The sequence below is a fragment of the Xiphias gladius genome, chromosome 6, assembly GCF_016859285.1.
Source record: "Xiphias gladius isolate SHS-SW01 ecotype Sanya breed wild chromosome 6, ASM1685928v1, whole genome shotgun sequence".
NCBI classification, from domain to species: domain Eukaryota; kingdom Metazoa; phylum Chordata; class Actinopteri; order Istiophoriformes; family Xiphiidae; genus Xiphias; species Xiphias gladius.
Window position 1 is genome coordinate 6303051 of NC_053405.1, and position 13311 is coordinate 6316361.

The following is a 13311-nucleotide window of genomic DNA, read 5'->3' on the forward strand; positions in this document are numbered from 1 at the left end:
ATCCGATCTCTTTTCCTCTTCTTATGCTTTAGCGAACAAGTTCTTTAAAAAGCTAAGAAGCTTTGCAGTTGTTACAGCCAAATCTGGTTCAGTTTCATAACCTCTCAACTGGCCTCGAGTTCACCAGTTTAGCTGGCTCAGTTTGCAGGAAACGGTGTTTATTAAGGCTCACTAAATGAAAAATTGTTAAATAAACAATAATACCATTTATATATGAGAAATATCAGTTGTTACAAATGTCAACATAAATTATAACAGATTTACTTATTTCTGGAGCTGAACCCATAAAGTTCCGGTTTCACTTTCGTTTTCTATAGAGGACTGGAACACAGCAGCAGGATATGACGTGCGTCAAAACACTCAGACGGGTAGAGCACTGTGCAATTTTCCACCATCGATGTGCATCAAGTGTTTAGAAGAGCAGCCACTTTATCACATTTCCTCTCTGGATCAGTGGTTGAAAGTAACTAAGTACATTTACTTAAGCACTGTACTTAAGTACAATTTTGAGGTACTTGTACTTTACTTAGGTATCTTCATTTTATGTAGCTTTATACTTCTACTCCACTATACTTCTTCTAACTACCCAACTGTATATAAAGTGGTTAAAACTAGGTCTGACTTGACCAGCTACAACATTAAAAATGCTGACATGTTGTTGCATTAGTATTTAAATCTAATAAAGTCATATAATAATACATCAGTCACAGGGGACATTTTACTGCAGAATGAGCACTTTCACTTTAATATTTGGAATACGTTTTGCTGATAATACTAGGGATTTTGAGGGATTATGGGTTTTGAATACGGGACTTTACCTCAAAATGGAGCATTTTGAAACTGTGTTAATGGTGCCATTTTACTGAAATAACTTAACGCCCAGAGAGACGATAACAGATCCAGAGATGCTGAATACTGATGAGCACCATCCATCACTTCAAAAAACTAAATTTACAAGAGTTCAGCACAATATCAGTGTGTGAGACCATCAGAGTCAACTTGTTGATCAGTCTCCCTCCCTCCCTCCCTCCCTCCAGAGTAAGCAGGATAATGAAGGCTTATGATACTTGTTTTTGCTCCAGAGCACTAACAGCCGTTGTTTAGTGAAAAACGGCTCTTTATTTTTTGTCTCTTTGTTTGGGTCTTTACAAACTTCTCAACCTTTACCAAATAGGTGCCTTGTAGACCAAGGTTTATCTACTTTATACACTGTGTGACTTTTTGACTGTGTGCAAAAGAGCACAAACCTCCACCAACACTAAACAAACTTTTTTTTGAAAAACTAAAATCAATCATTTCTAACACTAAAATTCAAACTCAGGTTTATTACTTCTATCTGCAAACATATCCTCAAGGATTTGGAATCAGACATTTGATTATAATGGCTATAAACAATAACAGCCTATTTTTAGACAGTTATTGTTTGCCCTTTTTTTATGGGAAATCTCAGATCAGGAGCAGCATCATCTTCAAATCTCTATGGTTTTCAGATGGTGACAGGCACTCGCAAACTAAAATGTGTCAAAACATGAAAATCCACCTACAGCAAAACAAGTACAGATTCTGTCTGGTGGCACATTCATCTAAACAAACAAGAGTGAAGACAGAGAGAAGGGGAGGACAGCCAGAAAAACCGCCTTAACATCTGCAAAACTTTATATTTTGTAGTTTTAATGAGAAACATTCATCCATGAACGTGACAGTGGTTTTCTGAGGTTGGACTAACTGCAGGTGTTGAGCAGTGACTACAGTCTCAACCTGACTGACATTAATTGGCCTCTTTCAGACCACTTTGTTGAGACAGAGGTGGCTGAGATATCTGCCTGACATGTCACATTTAAAGTTTGACCCCACACTGTCTTATTGTACCGTAAACAAGTCCTAACTGTTGTGTGGGCTGTCAAAGTGGTTGTAGGTGAAACTCTCTGAATGTTGGTTGGTCCACCACCTTGGTCCTGATTGAAACATTTCAGCAACAACTGGATGGACCGCCGTGAAATGCTCAACATTCAGAATGAAACCTAATGGCTTTGGTAAATCCCTAACTTTCCAGTCAGAAACCATCATCAGGTAAAAATTCATACTTTGTCCGATACTCTAGTTTATGACCCAATACCTTCAAAAATGAATGAAATTTCCATCAACCTCATCTGTACTTGTGTGTAGTTCTACACTATTGGTGTTTAAACTGTACAGAAGTGACACCCAATAACAAAAATATTATAGCTAATGTTCAGAGAAACTAACTCTCCAGCTAATTTTTCACAACCTTGTTTACCCAAAACTGTGCTAATCTGCTATCAGAAAATCTCACAATTGACTTGACATGTTGACCTGTCTGCTTACAATATGCCCAAACAAATATAATAGAAACTGACCTATAATTGGACACCACCATCTGGCTTATTATTAAGTTTAGTCCGTAGCCACACCAGCATCTCCCCCTCACCCCTGTGCCTTAGTACAACCTTATAGGTACGCGTTGGTCATAAAAACTAAGTAAATTGAAATTTTGACCCGATGATGGTGCTAGATCAAAAGTCGGAATCACCAAAGTTACCTCAATTCATCCTGAGGGGCACATGAATATGTGTAGCATATTTCCTAGCAATTCATCCAATAGTTGTTAAGGCATTTCCCTCTAAACCACAAATGTCAACCTCACAGTGCTACTAGAGAAAATGTCAGGCACTCTCCAAAGTCATTAGAATTCATACACGGGGCACCGTGACTGTTTATACAAAATTTCATGGCAATCCATCCAATATTGTTTGAGATATTTCACTCTGGACCAGAGTGGTGGACTAACCAAATGACCCACATTGCCATGCCTAAAAACACGTTTTGCAATTCAACTTTTTATCCATCTAACATTTGCTGTCTTTACCATGGGTATTGCTGCCTCACAGAGCCACTAGCATGGCTGTAGACGGCCAGTCTTGTTTCTAAGTAACTGCTACTCAAAGTTTATAGTTTTCTCTGTAAAAACAGACCAAATCATGCTCACACTGAACTACAAGAGAGCTGTGATGGATGGCTAGGTCCCCACAGTCTTCATAAGTAAATTCCCCGCTCTGTCTGAGACTTTCCATCTTTCTTCCCTTTCCCAAAGTTGTCACCCAAAAGTATTTTGTGGAGTCATCCATAATCATCACTATTCTGTGCCTGCGTCAGTCAAAGTAATAGTTTGCCTGTAAAAGCGGTTTGGCTGAGACTGATGTGAACCCTGTGCCTGCTCTGGCTGCGGACCGGAGCCTGACAGTGTGACAGCTCCGCTGAGGCGCTGTGCTGCTGGGCTCACTGCTAACAATTAGAGAAATGTTTGTTCCTCGTTTCCTGCCCCTGCATCTGTGTGTCGGTGACACACCAGGCGGGCCAGTAATTCTGCTGACTCTCAGCATCCAAGACCTTCCTAGTTGGAATATTACATAATAGAGTGCCGAGCACAGAATATTAACAATATAGAGTACACTCATAGATAAACTGCTCTCTGCGTGCAACATAATTAACTACTTTTTCTCTGCGAAACGGTATAAAAACAGTGCTGCAATTTCTTCCGTGCTAACTACATTAATATGTGGCTCCACGGGAGGCAGAGCTAATCAGCAGAAATAAATGATCAAAAGAAAAATGCTCTGCCACAAAGCAGCAATTAAAACGTTTTCTGAAGTCTGCGACTTTTAACCCTCGCCACATTAGCACACACACGGAGTGCTGAAACGAGTAACAAAAGAAGGAATGCAGGCACCTTAGTAATGAGCCGCAAAATTCAAAATCACTCACGACGACATGTCAGTCTTCCGCAGATTTCGGGACAATGGCTGCAGGTTGCATCACTTCTACTAACGGACCCATGAGGGGGCATGCGGAGTGTGTGGTGAGCATGTCATCACTGGTTCAATATTTGCATTTCCATAGTAAATGACAAACTGAAATTTTTTTAGAAAAACGGTCACGGGCGTAATCAACGGAAACAAATGTTGACTGTCTATAGCAAATGGAAAACAAACGGCAAAGTTGGACGTTTTGTTGACCCAGACCTCCTCCCTTTGCCGACCCCGTGGCCTGATAACACCCCACTACTTCCTGCTTTGCGATCAGTGATCTTGTCACAAACTGTAATTAAGCTGCAGCGTGAACTTTTCGAGCGAATACCCTCACCTCAAATAATATTTCCCCCGATGTCCTGCTTCATCCTTGAATGTGTAAATATCCCCACAACAGAGGATGTGCGGTATTTCAGCCGCTGACTGAAAACCCACAGCAAGAGACTAAGAATAATAAACTGTAACGTGGTCATATTCTTCACACTCATAAAATTATTTAATCCCTTCAACATCCCCGGTATACGGAGAGAAATTAGTCTCAATAATGGGGACAAATGTGCGTTACATTATCTCCAAATAAAAACTAGATTTACAAACGTTTCTGACGGTTTGTGGGTAATTTATTGTGTTCACAAATACATCGTCCAGTCCACAAACAAATACCAAACCATTTGAACACGTAAAATCATTTTTACGACACTGACTCACCAGAGGACGGACCTTCCAGATACAGGTGTTGTTATACTGCAGTCAACTGAAACGCCTTGACTAAACACAGGTGATCTCCATTTTACTAATTATGATAACTTCTTAAACCAGTTGGCTACTGCATTAGTTGATACTAATGCAAACTAGTGCGAAAGTATTTGGTATTTTTTATTTTTAAATGATGTGTTTTTAAAAGGGTCTTTTTATTGTTGATCAGGGTCAAAACATCCACATTAAAGACTCTCATTCAAAAAATAAAACATGAAAACATCTGAGGGAATTTTCGTGGGCATTGTTCCTGTGTGAAAGGGCGTCATTTCCTCCATGTTTGATGTTTCACATTGAAATACTGTGTGTACATGCTCCTGTTTTATATTTAGTTATATTTATTGATTTGTTTGAAGGACGGAGGCTTCTTCCCCATCTCACAAATCCTAAATAATAGACCATACTGATAAATGCTTCATGTAAAAGGAAAATTTGGGGTTTCTCTTAAAAACTGGGACTTCTTTTTGTAGTTTTGACTCTCCTTCTGCTCTGTTTTAAATACATAAGTGGACTAAAACGGGACTTGTACAAAAACCTGCCTGGATGATTGCATAGTGCCAGGAGCAAAATGTTATGAAAAAGGAAACGGGGTGTGTTGGCCAACACTACAGAACGAAGATCCATAAGGATGAGGTCTGGTTTGGGCTGAGCAGAAGTTGGCTGACTTATACTTTTCAGAAAGAGGGGGAAGGTCAGAATGGAGTCACTACATATATAAGTGAGTAGCAATGAGCGAGGATGCTGAGACATGATAATGTGTGCAGGAGAGGCTGTGAGGCGCCATGTACTGCACCAGGCTTGCAGTAATGCATTACTATACATACATGCATTACAGTAATGCTTACAGAAAATTCTAGTTTGTTACATCTTGGGATTTATTTTGGCAGTTTTACCCGTAATTTCTACCAATTTTAAAATTTTCCTTCCTCGTGAAACATTTGCAAAGCTCTTTTTTGAAACAGTTTGAGAGCTGCAATTTTTTTTTTTTTTTTACATCCATGTTTTGCAGCTTGTGGTTTCTTCTTCACTGCCTTTCGATGGCACATTGCTGCATTGATGGCAAGTCACTACCACCTGTAGATCAGTGGAATAATGTGAAACCGTTGACAGAAATGCATATTGCATTGTGCGACATGTTCATCCTCCGGTGCGTGCACGAGACAATTAAAAGCTCAACAAGGTACCTTTCAGTTTGTGAGCACAATGCTATATATCTGATAGAAATGACGGCCAAATCTATGAAGATAAGACCGATGTAATAAACTCGAACTGAGTTGCAAAGGAAGGCACAATTTTGGGTGGCCCTTGATTCTGGTTCTGGTTTTGGTATCGACACATTTCATATGAATTCAGTTCTGCTCACAGATTGTTATGATGGTCATTGAGAAAGTGATGAAGTGCTTAACCTTTTTCACAACAGCAGTTTCTTCTTATAAGAAAACGTAAATGCACTGAAAAACCATTTTACAATAATGTCAGGAAAGGAAAGAAAGATTGTGACACAGAAGAACAGAAATTTATTGTTGAAACTTGCGCTGCCGTGCACCACAGAGCTGCAGCTGTGTGAAGGTGAGATGAGGGGAGTCAGGCGAACGAATCTGACACCGCACACACACACACACACACAGACAGAAGAAAACCCAGTGATGGGTGAAATGAGAGAAGGAGTTGGGAGTGTCGCTGCATGGCTTAAAGATGGCGGGCAACTACAGTAAATGTTCACAAAGGACAAAGAACCAAACTCCTCCACTTTGTTTTTGTACACTCCCCATTCCCTCTTCTCTACCAACTCCTGGACTATTTCCTCTTCCTCTTCTTTCTCCTCTCCCATTACACTCATAGAAGTCTAGTGTCCTTTAAATTCTCTATCTCTGTTTCACTCTTAATGTTTCGCTTGGGGTCAGTTTCTACCGCCTGTTTCCTCAATGACAAATGTGATTTTGGCCATTTCATTAGTTAAATTTGGCTGAGGGATCACACTGGTCTCTTTCAGTTAGAAAGGTCCAACAACCCTTTGGTATATTAAACTTTCAAAACCCACTGGAAAACCCCTACGATGAACAATAACCCAGGTGGTTTTTCTTTGCTCTTGGAAAAACGGATAAGGAGAAATACACAGGCTTAAGCACTTATATTTAATAATATTTCATTTAAACAATTTAAAAATTTAACTAGATATTATAATTATTGACTAGTTTAAAGCTGCTATGATCATTATCGTTATCAATATTATCAATGAATGAAATGACTATGTATACATCAAAAGTGTTGTTCGTAGTGACGAACCCACAGCAAGTTATTACCTAAATCTGCAGTTCCCCTCAGGTCTATGAAGCATTTTAGCCTCTTTCGGCTCATTGTTTTGGTTTGGTTCACACAGCAGGCAGCCGGTTTCAGCAAAAAGGCTCTGACAACCTACTGAGCACTTCTGGTATGGGTTAAGACTTCTAATATGGGTCTGCCCTTCAGAATAAAAGCAGGAAATGTATACATTTTTGATTCTTCAAGTTCATTCTTGATCTTGGGCTCTGTGCAGTCGAAAGAACAATCAAACCACAAGGTCCATTTAGTGGGTGTTCTGGAACTTTTGTTCGTATCACATGATCTTCATCAGCAGATGGAGTTTGACCATCTGACTGGGAAAAGTAGATTTTTAACCCTTTGAACACTGGATCTAAACTTTTAAGCCAACGTGAATGATGAGTCTTTAAACTGCTTAGAAAAGCTAAAAATTTTAACATTTTCAATCCAGTGACATCTGGGCAGGACAGCAATGACAACTTTTTCATCATCTTTTACAATAGTTTTGAAGTTATGTAGTGTGCAGTATGTTGAAGGCTACATCTGTATATAGTTTTCATCATCAGTACTTCTGAACTACCCACTTATTTTTTATTGTAAATGTACCAGAAAAATTACACATATATTTTCTTTTCATTTTCATTCCTGTTCAGAAAAGAAAATAAATGTGTTTTTTTATAAATTGGCTATACACTGAAATATTGAAGCACTGACTGGTAGTCACTTGCAAATACTTGACAGAATAGAAACACGTCACTCCACATTAATACACAGCGTGTTTTTGCTAATAGCTGATACCCACAGTTTCTGCTTTCCTGCTGCTTCAGAGAGTGACAGTGAATTGTGACCTCAGCAGAATGTGGCCGATTCTTGGACCGATAACAAGTCATCTGATATAATGACAGGGCCATTTGATGAATGGGCCTGTTTTTGGGGAGGCAGACTTCCACCAGGGAGTCGGCCTTGGGCACACACAAAATCCCACAGGTCACAAAGGCAGATGGATGGACTGCAGTTCTCTGTCACTTTTATCGCTTAACTACTTGTCCCTGGATTAATAAATCTAGATTCAAGACTGGCAGCTCCAGGCGCACGCCACCAGCTGCTGCCCCCTTTATGTAACCTTGACTTAATCAGAACCTCTTCATGACTCCGCTTCCACTCAACATTTTCATAAATGACACTAAAGAAGAAAAGTAAGGCCGATTTATCCACCACTACTTTGCTTTTTCCTCATGCTGGTTTCCTAAGACTCCATCTCATGAGGCATGAAGGACGGCATGGTTTGCAGAAAAAATGTCTCACTCATTCACACCAAATTGATTTTATTCAGAGGTTTATGTACTCTCAGTTCAAACGACCAGCTCTTGAAAAGTAATAAATTCTGATGAGACAAGGCTGCCCGCATATGAAGCAGGGCGCTAGGCCTAAATTTAAATCAACTCCTCTCCAAGAATATTACATTTGACCAACTTGTGCTCTGTCTGCCTCAGCCGTGGACTCGGGGAGATGAATTTCCAGCACTGAGAAAATAACAGCGACGTAAAGATCCTCCCCCGGCCTTAGCTAGTTAAATAATCAAATACATCTACCCGGCCCACAGTCGCAGCCATCTGAGAGATGAAACGCTCCTGAATTTACCCCGTTGCTTCCGCCACGGCAATAATGAAAATGAAGACAGAATTGCGTTTTTCTGTAATGCTTTGGAAAAAGGCAAAAGGAATGGGTCTGCCTGGGCGCTGCTCGTAGCAAAGTGCTCTCAAAACAAAAGGGAGGAGAGGTTTTGTGGGAGGAAGAAGGCACAGACCGTTCGCCAGGGACATTTTTTTAAGTGAAGGAGATGCTGATGACGAAGATGATGGTTTGATCATCACGACGTTGTGCTGAGAATCCTCACCGGAGACATGACAGCACTGATCGTTTGTTCAAATGCTTATGAAGCACTGACCTGTTCCTGAGACGTGACCCCCTTGCGGTCGTGCAAATAATTACTTTTCTTTCTCCCTAGCAAAGGCAGCAGTGCTTTGACGTTGTTACACTGTCACAAAACCACATAGAGAGAGGTCAGAGTCAATGGATGGGCATCCGACTTCGACACTAGAGGCCGTTCCGTCCCCAACCAACAGGCACCTTTCCTTTCTTTTTACCACGAAGGGAATTTTTAATTGTTAATTACATTTTTTGTTAATTAATTATTTATTTATTTATTTTCATTGCCTGAAGTTAACCAAACTATGACACTCGGTGTCGGAAACGTGATTCAATGCGTACAAAAGTATTTGGACAGTGACACGATCTTCGTAACTCTGCCTCCGTACAGCATCACAACCGCTCTGAGAGGAAACCATCAAGACGTGACTGAAGAGAAGACTTTCCGCTTGAATTCAAGGGGTTTAACAAAAATGTCGTATGAACTGGTTGGGAATTACAGCCATTAAGATACGCAGTCCTTCATTTTCAGATGCTCGACAGTTATTGGACAGTTGACCAGCGATCAGTTTCACGGCCAGGTGCGGCCCGTTCCCCCGTTAGTTCACGACACACCAAGCAGATAAAAGGTCTGGAGTTGATTCCAAGTGTCGACTTTGCTCTCGGTAACTGTCTACACTTCAATCCCCTCGTGACGGCCTCCTTTCAAATCCACTGTGTTGGTGTACAGAGGCACAAACAACGAAAATAGTGCTGCTGTCCAAATACTTACGTACCTAACTGTATAGGGGCCAGGTTATGCTGGAAGAGAACTAGTTCGTACGACCCATTTTCCAACTGTATCGGAAATCAAAAGTGTTTATAGAGGCGGCGTGAAAGCCATTTAATTATTGAGATAACATTGCAGAGAGTATCATCTGGAAGACATTCATAGTATTGCACTTGACTATCAAAAGTGATTTACAAAAAAAAAAAAGGAGATCTCGAGAGAGATGTTCAAACTCTGCTTTCTCTCCCACCTCGGCACGCTTGGCCAGTTGCGGCACGAAGCGGGCGTGAATGGAATCGGATTGTCGGTTTCAAAAGGTTTCGGAAAATAAAAATCGTCAGACGCCATCTGTTTCCAGAGATGTTCAGCTGCCCACCTGTGATGAATCATACCGGCAGCTGAAGTATGAAACGTGTGAGTATGAGTATGAGCCAGAGAGCAAGAGAGACAGGAAGACATACGGAGAAAGACGGAGAGAGTATCGCCGAAGATGGTGAGCGTGGCACTGGCGGAAAGCTCCTGCCCTCCACGCACAGAACCCGTCGAAAAAATGTTCATTCCTTAGATAGCACAATCTGGACAGAGGACAGGTCACGAAGTGGATGGTAAAGGCTCTGAGTGATTATTGTTGCGGCTGATTGGTGTATAATATGCTGCAGGGCAAAATACATGAAGCCCAGTGAAGGGATGAAGGGATGCGATAGAACTGCAGGTTCGGTCTCGGGCTCCGAGCGCCGAGGAAACTGTTGTGTCCGAGCCAGCGCAGACAATGTACCTGTTTCATCTGGATTTGGATCAATTTTAGTCATTGCTATCGACACGTCCCTTGAAAAACAACAACAACAACACAAAAAAAAAAAACTGTTGTCTTTTCAAACAATCAATACAGCTGAGAAACCACAGTGGCTATTAATCCTTCCATCCTTCCTCTCTATCCTCCGCACACAGCAGCACGGTCCATCCATTCTTCCATTCAACCATCTATCTGACAACTCGCACCTCTCCGTGCAGACCGACAACCAGCGTGAAAAACTTCTGATCCATCAAGCTTATTACTAGCTTGTTGTGTTTTGCGTTTTTTTTTTTTTTTTTTTTTTTCTTTTTTTCTCTCGATCCATCTGCGGGGACGTCGTGTAAAGAGGATGCTCTGGTGTACAGCACCAGTCCGGGGGAGTGCAGTAATTACAGTGGTGAGGGGAGGGTCATCGGATTCTACTGAGCCACTACTTCAATAGTGCAGCTCCCGGAACTATTCATTAAAACCTCCCAAGAGGAAAATAACCTAATACGCGCACAGGGACTCAACCACGGCATCTGTCTGCTGCATCCATCTCACTTGTTGCAGGGTAAATTCTCACTCTGTCCTTAAAATCAATCCTGTCATGCAGCTTTTAAATAAGCATCTTTTTCTCTCTCTTTTTTTTTTGTGTGATTTCTCTCCAACCCCCCACACCCACAAACCCAATTTTTAGGATCTTTTTCTGGAGACATTTTCTGACTATGAAACTGGGGCTGATCAGTGCTCAGCACTGTCCTCCTGTGCAGCTCCCCCCCCCTTCTCCCTTCCCCTCACCAGAAAACATCAGATGCTGTAAAAGGCTGAAAGAACTTGTGGGATTCGCCATCTCTTGAAACTTGACAGCAGTAAATCCCCGGTGGATTGTGCGCTCCCTTTCAACAAAGAAGCCCCCCTCCCCTCACTAAATTTACAGAACAAACTGCATGGAGCTACAGTGCCGCCTCCCAAAACTGGAGAAAAGGGTCGCAGATAAAAAAAAAAATTAAAAAAAATGAACTTGCAGCTGCAGCCTTAAATCCCATCTTTTGGAATTGAGCTCTCGCAAAATAAATGACGATAAAAATTTAGGCTTATGACTTTTTTTTTTTGAGAAAGAAAAGGTTGAAAGAATGAGTCAGTCAATCACCAGCTGAGCCGGTTAAAGTAGCCGAAGTCATTTTTTCCACCAAAATGAGCGAAGTTGCAGCTTCTCCAATGCGGGGACTCGCTGCCTTTCTCGGTTTCATGTCATTGTGAAGTGAATGTCTTTTGGACTGTGTGTCCGACAACACGGGACATTTTGAAGGCATCATCTTGGACTTTTTTTTTTTTTGACATGTTTCAGATTACACGATTAATTAATTAGCCGAGAAAATAACGGGCAAATTAGGCGATAATCAAAATTAGGTCTCAGTGCAGCTCTTGAGCAGGTACTTGAGTCTCTTGATTAATTTAAACATATTTCCGAGTTATCTTGTATTTTATTACTTGTTTTATAATGAAAATTGGCCCTTGATGTGTTTTCCATCTTTCATTAGGAAATGTGAAGATATTTTTCTTCTTTTGTCTCCTAATAAACTGATTTATCATTATTCAGACAGTTAAAAGTCTCAGCAACAGCCATGTGTGGCATTAACCCCCCACCCCCGGTTAGTCGAAGCCCTTATGGCTGAGTGATGTCTTAGTGCAGTAATAAACTGTGGGGGTCCCTTTTAATAAAACAACACACTCAACAGCCCTCTCTCCTTCCCAGGAGGCGCACGGAGCCGCTCACCTTCCGCACCTGTCCCACAGGAGCCGAGCAGCAGCGAGCCGATCAGCGCAGTAATCCCAGCGAGTCCCTTACTCCCCACAGGCATGTTGAGGCGACGGGATACCGCGGAGTATAATCCCGCCTGTCGGAGGAGCGACGGCGCGTCCTCCTCCTCTTCTCCTCTCCTCTCCTCTCCTCTCCTCTGCTCTCCACCAGCTCCGCTCCGGTGCGCTGCGCTGCAGTAGCCCCGCTGCCACGGTGTGGAGGGGCCGGCCGGTACCCGGTGGGGAGGAGGAGGATGCTGTCACACCGCCTGCCCTCCGTAAAGTGATAGAATGAAGAGAAGGAGCGAGGGAAAGAGGAAGGATGGCTTTAATGAGACTGGAGGTCCGAGTCGAGCGCACCGCCTCCCTCACTGAGATCCTGAAAGTGCTCAGAGTTCCTGGAGGGAGTCCCACCACCGGTTTCACTACAGCAGCCGGAGCATGTGGCTGAGAGATTTTTTTAACTCTTGATACAGTTGCACACTATAGGTGTCAGTCATCTCCAAGTAATGTCATTCTCACATTTCTATTCACGGGACCAGGGATGCAGAGGACAAAGTGATGGACAGATAATGAGACAACAAGCCCCTGGGCACAGACATGTGAAAGGACCCCCTATGCAGAAGGGAGTCACCCAGACAGAGAGCCTTTCTTCTGGGTTTTTTTGTCTCTTTGTGTTCATTGTACGTCTTCGTGGTCACTTTCCATCATTAAGGTTTCCTATGGAACTGCCCCTTTAAATATTATTCATCCAATTTTTCTGCCTTGATAGAAAATTAGAAAAGAAGAATAGAAGAGAGCACAGGCTGGATTTGACCCAGAGACCTCACAGCTGCAATGCAGCTCAACCAAATAAAGACACCTTTTGACAGCTGAGGAAATGCTCACCTCTGAGGTGAACATTTAGTAAGACCTCAGTGTAATGGCTATTCTAGTCTGGCTAATCTACACCAAATGAGTCATTTTGATGTTCTGGAGAGGAGCCAAATATGATGTATTGCATAACAATAACTTAACATTTGATAATTTTGCATGAACTTTTCTACCTACATTCATTTAGAGCACACTTGAATTTCAAAATTGGATGTCCAATCAATCAAATCTAGGTTTGTCCCCCAGGGTCACACAGAGGCCAGGAAAAGGACATTGTAAAC

At 41.9% G+C, this 13311-nt stretch overlaps 1 protein-coding gene across 1 annotated transcript in view; it reads right to left on the reverse strand.

The window, feature by feature from the left end:
* LOC120790700 (contactin-associated protein-like 4) overlaps positions 1 to 12219 on the reverse strand; it is a 98210-nt gene extending 85991 nt beyond the window's left edge. Inside the window, exon 1 of the mRNA XM_040128513.1 lies at positions 12135 to 12219. Coding sequence (XP_039984447.1) covers positions 12135 to 12219 — 85 coding nt within the window. The remainder of the gene's footprint in view (positions 1 to 12134) is intronic.
* Positions 12220 to 13311: the final 1092 nt, after the last annotated feature.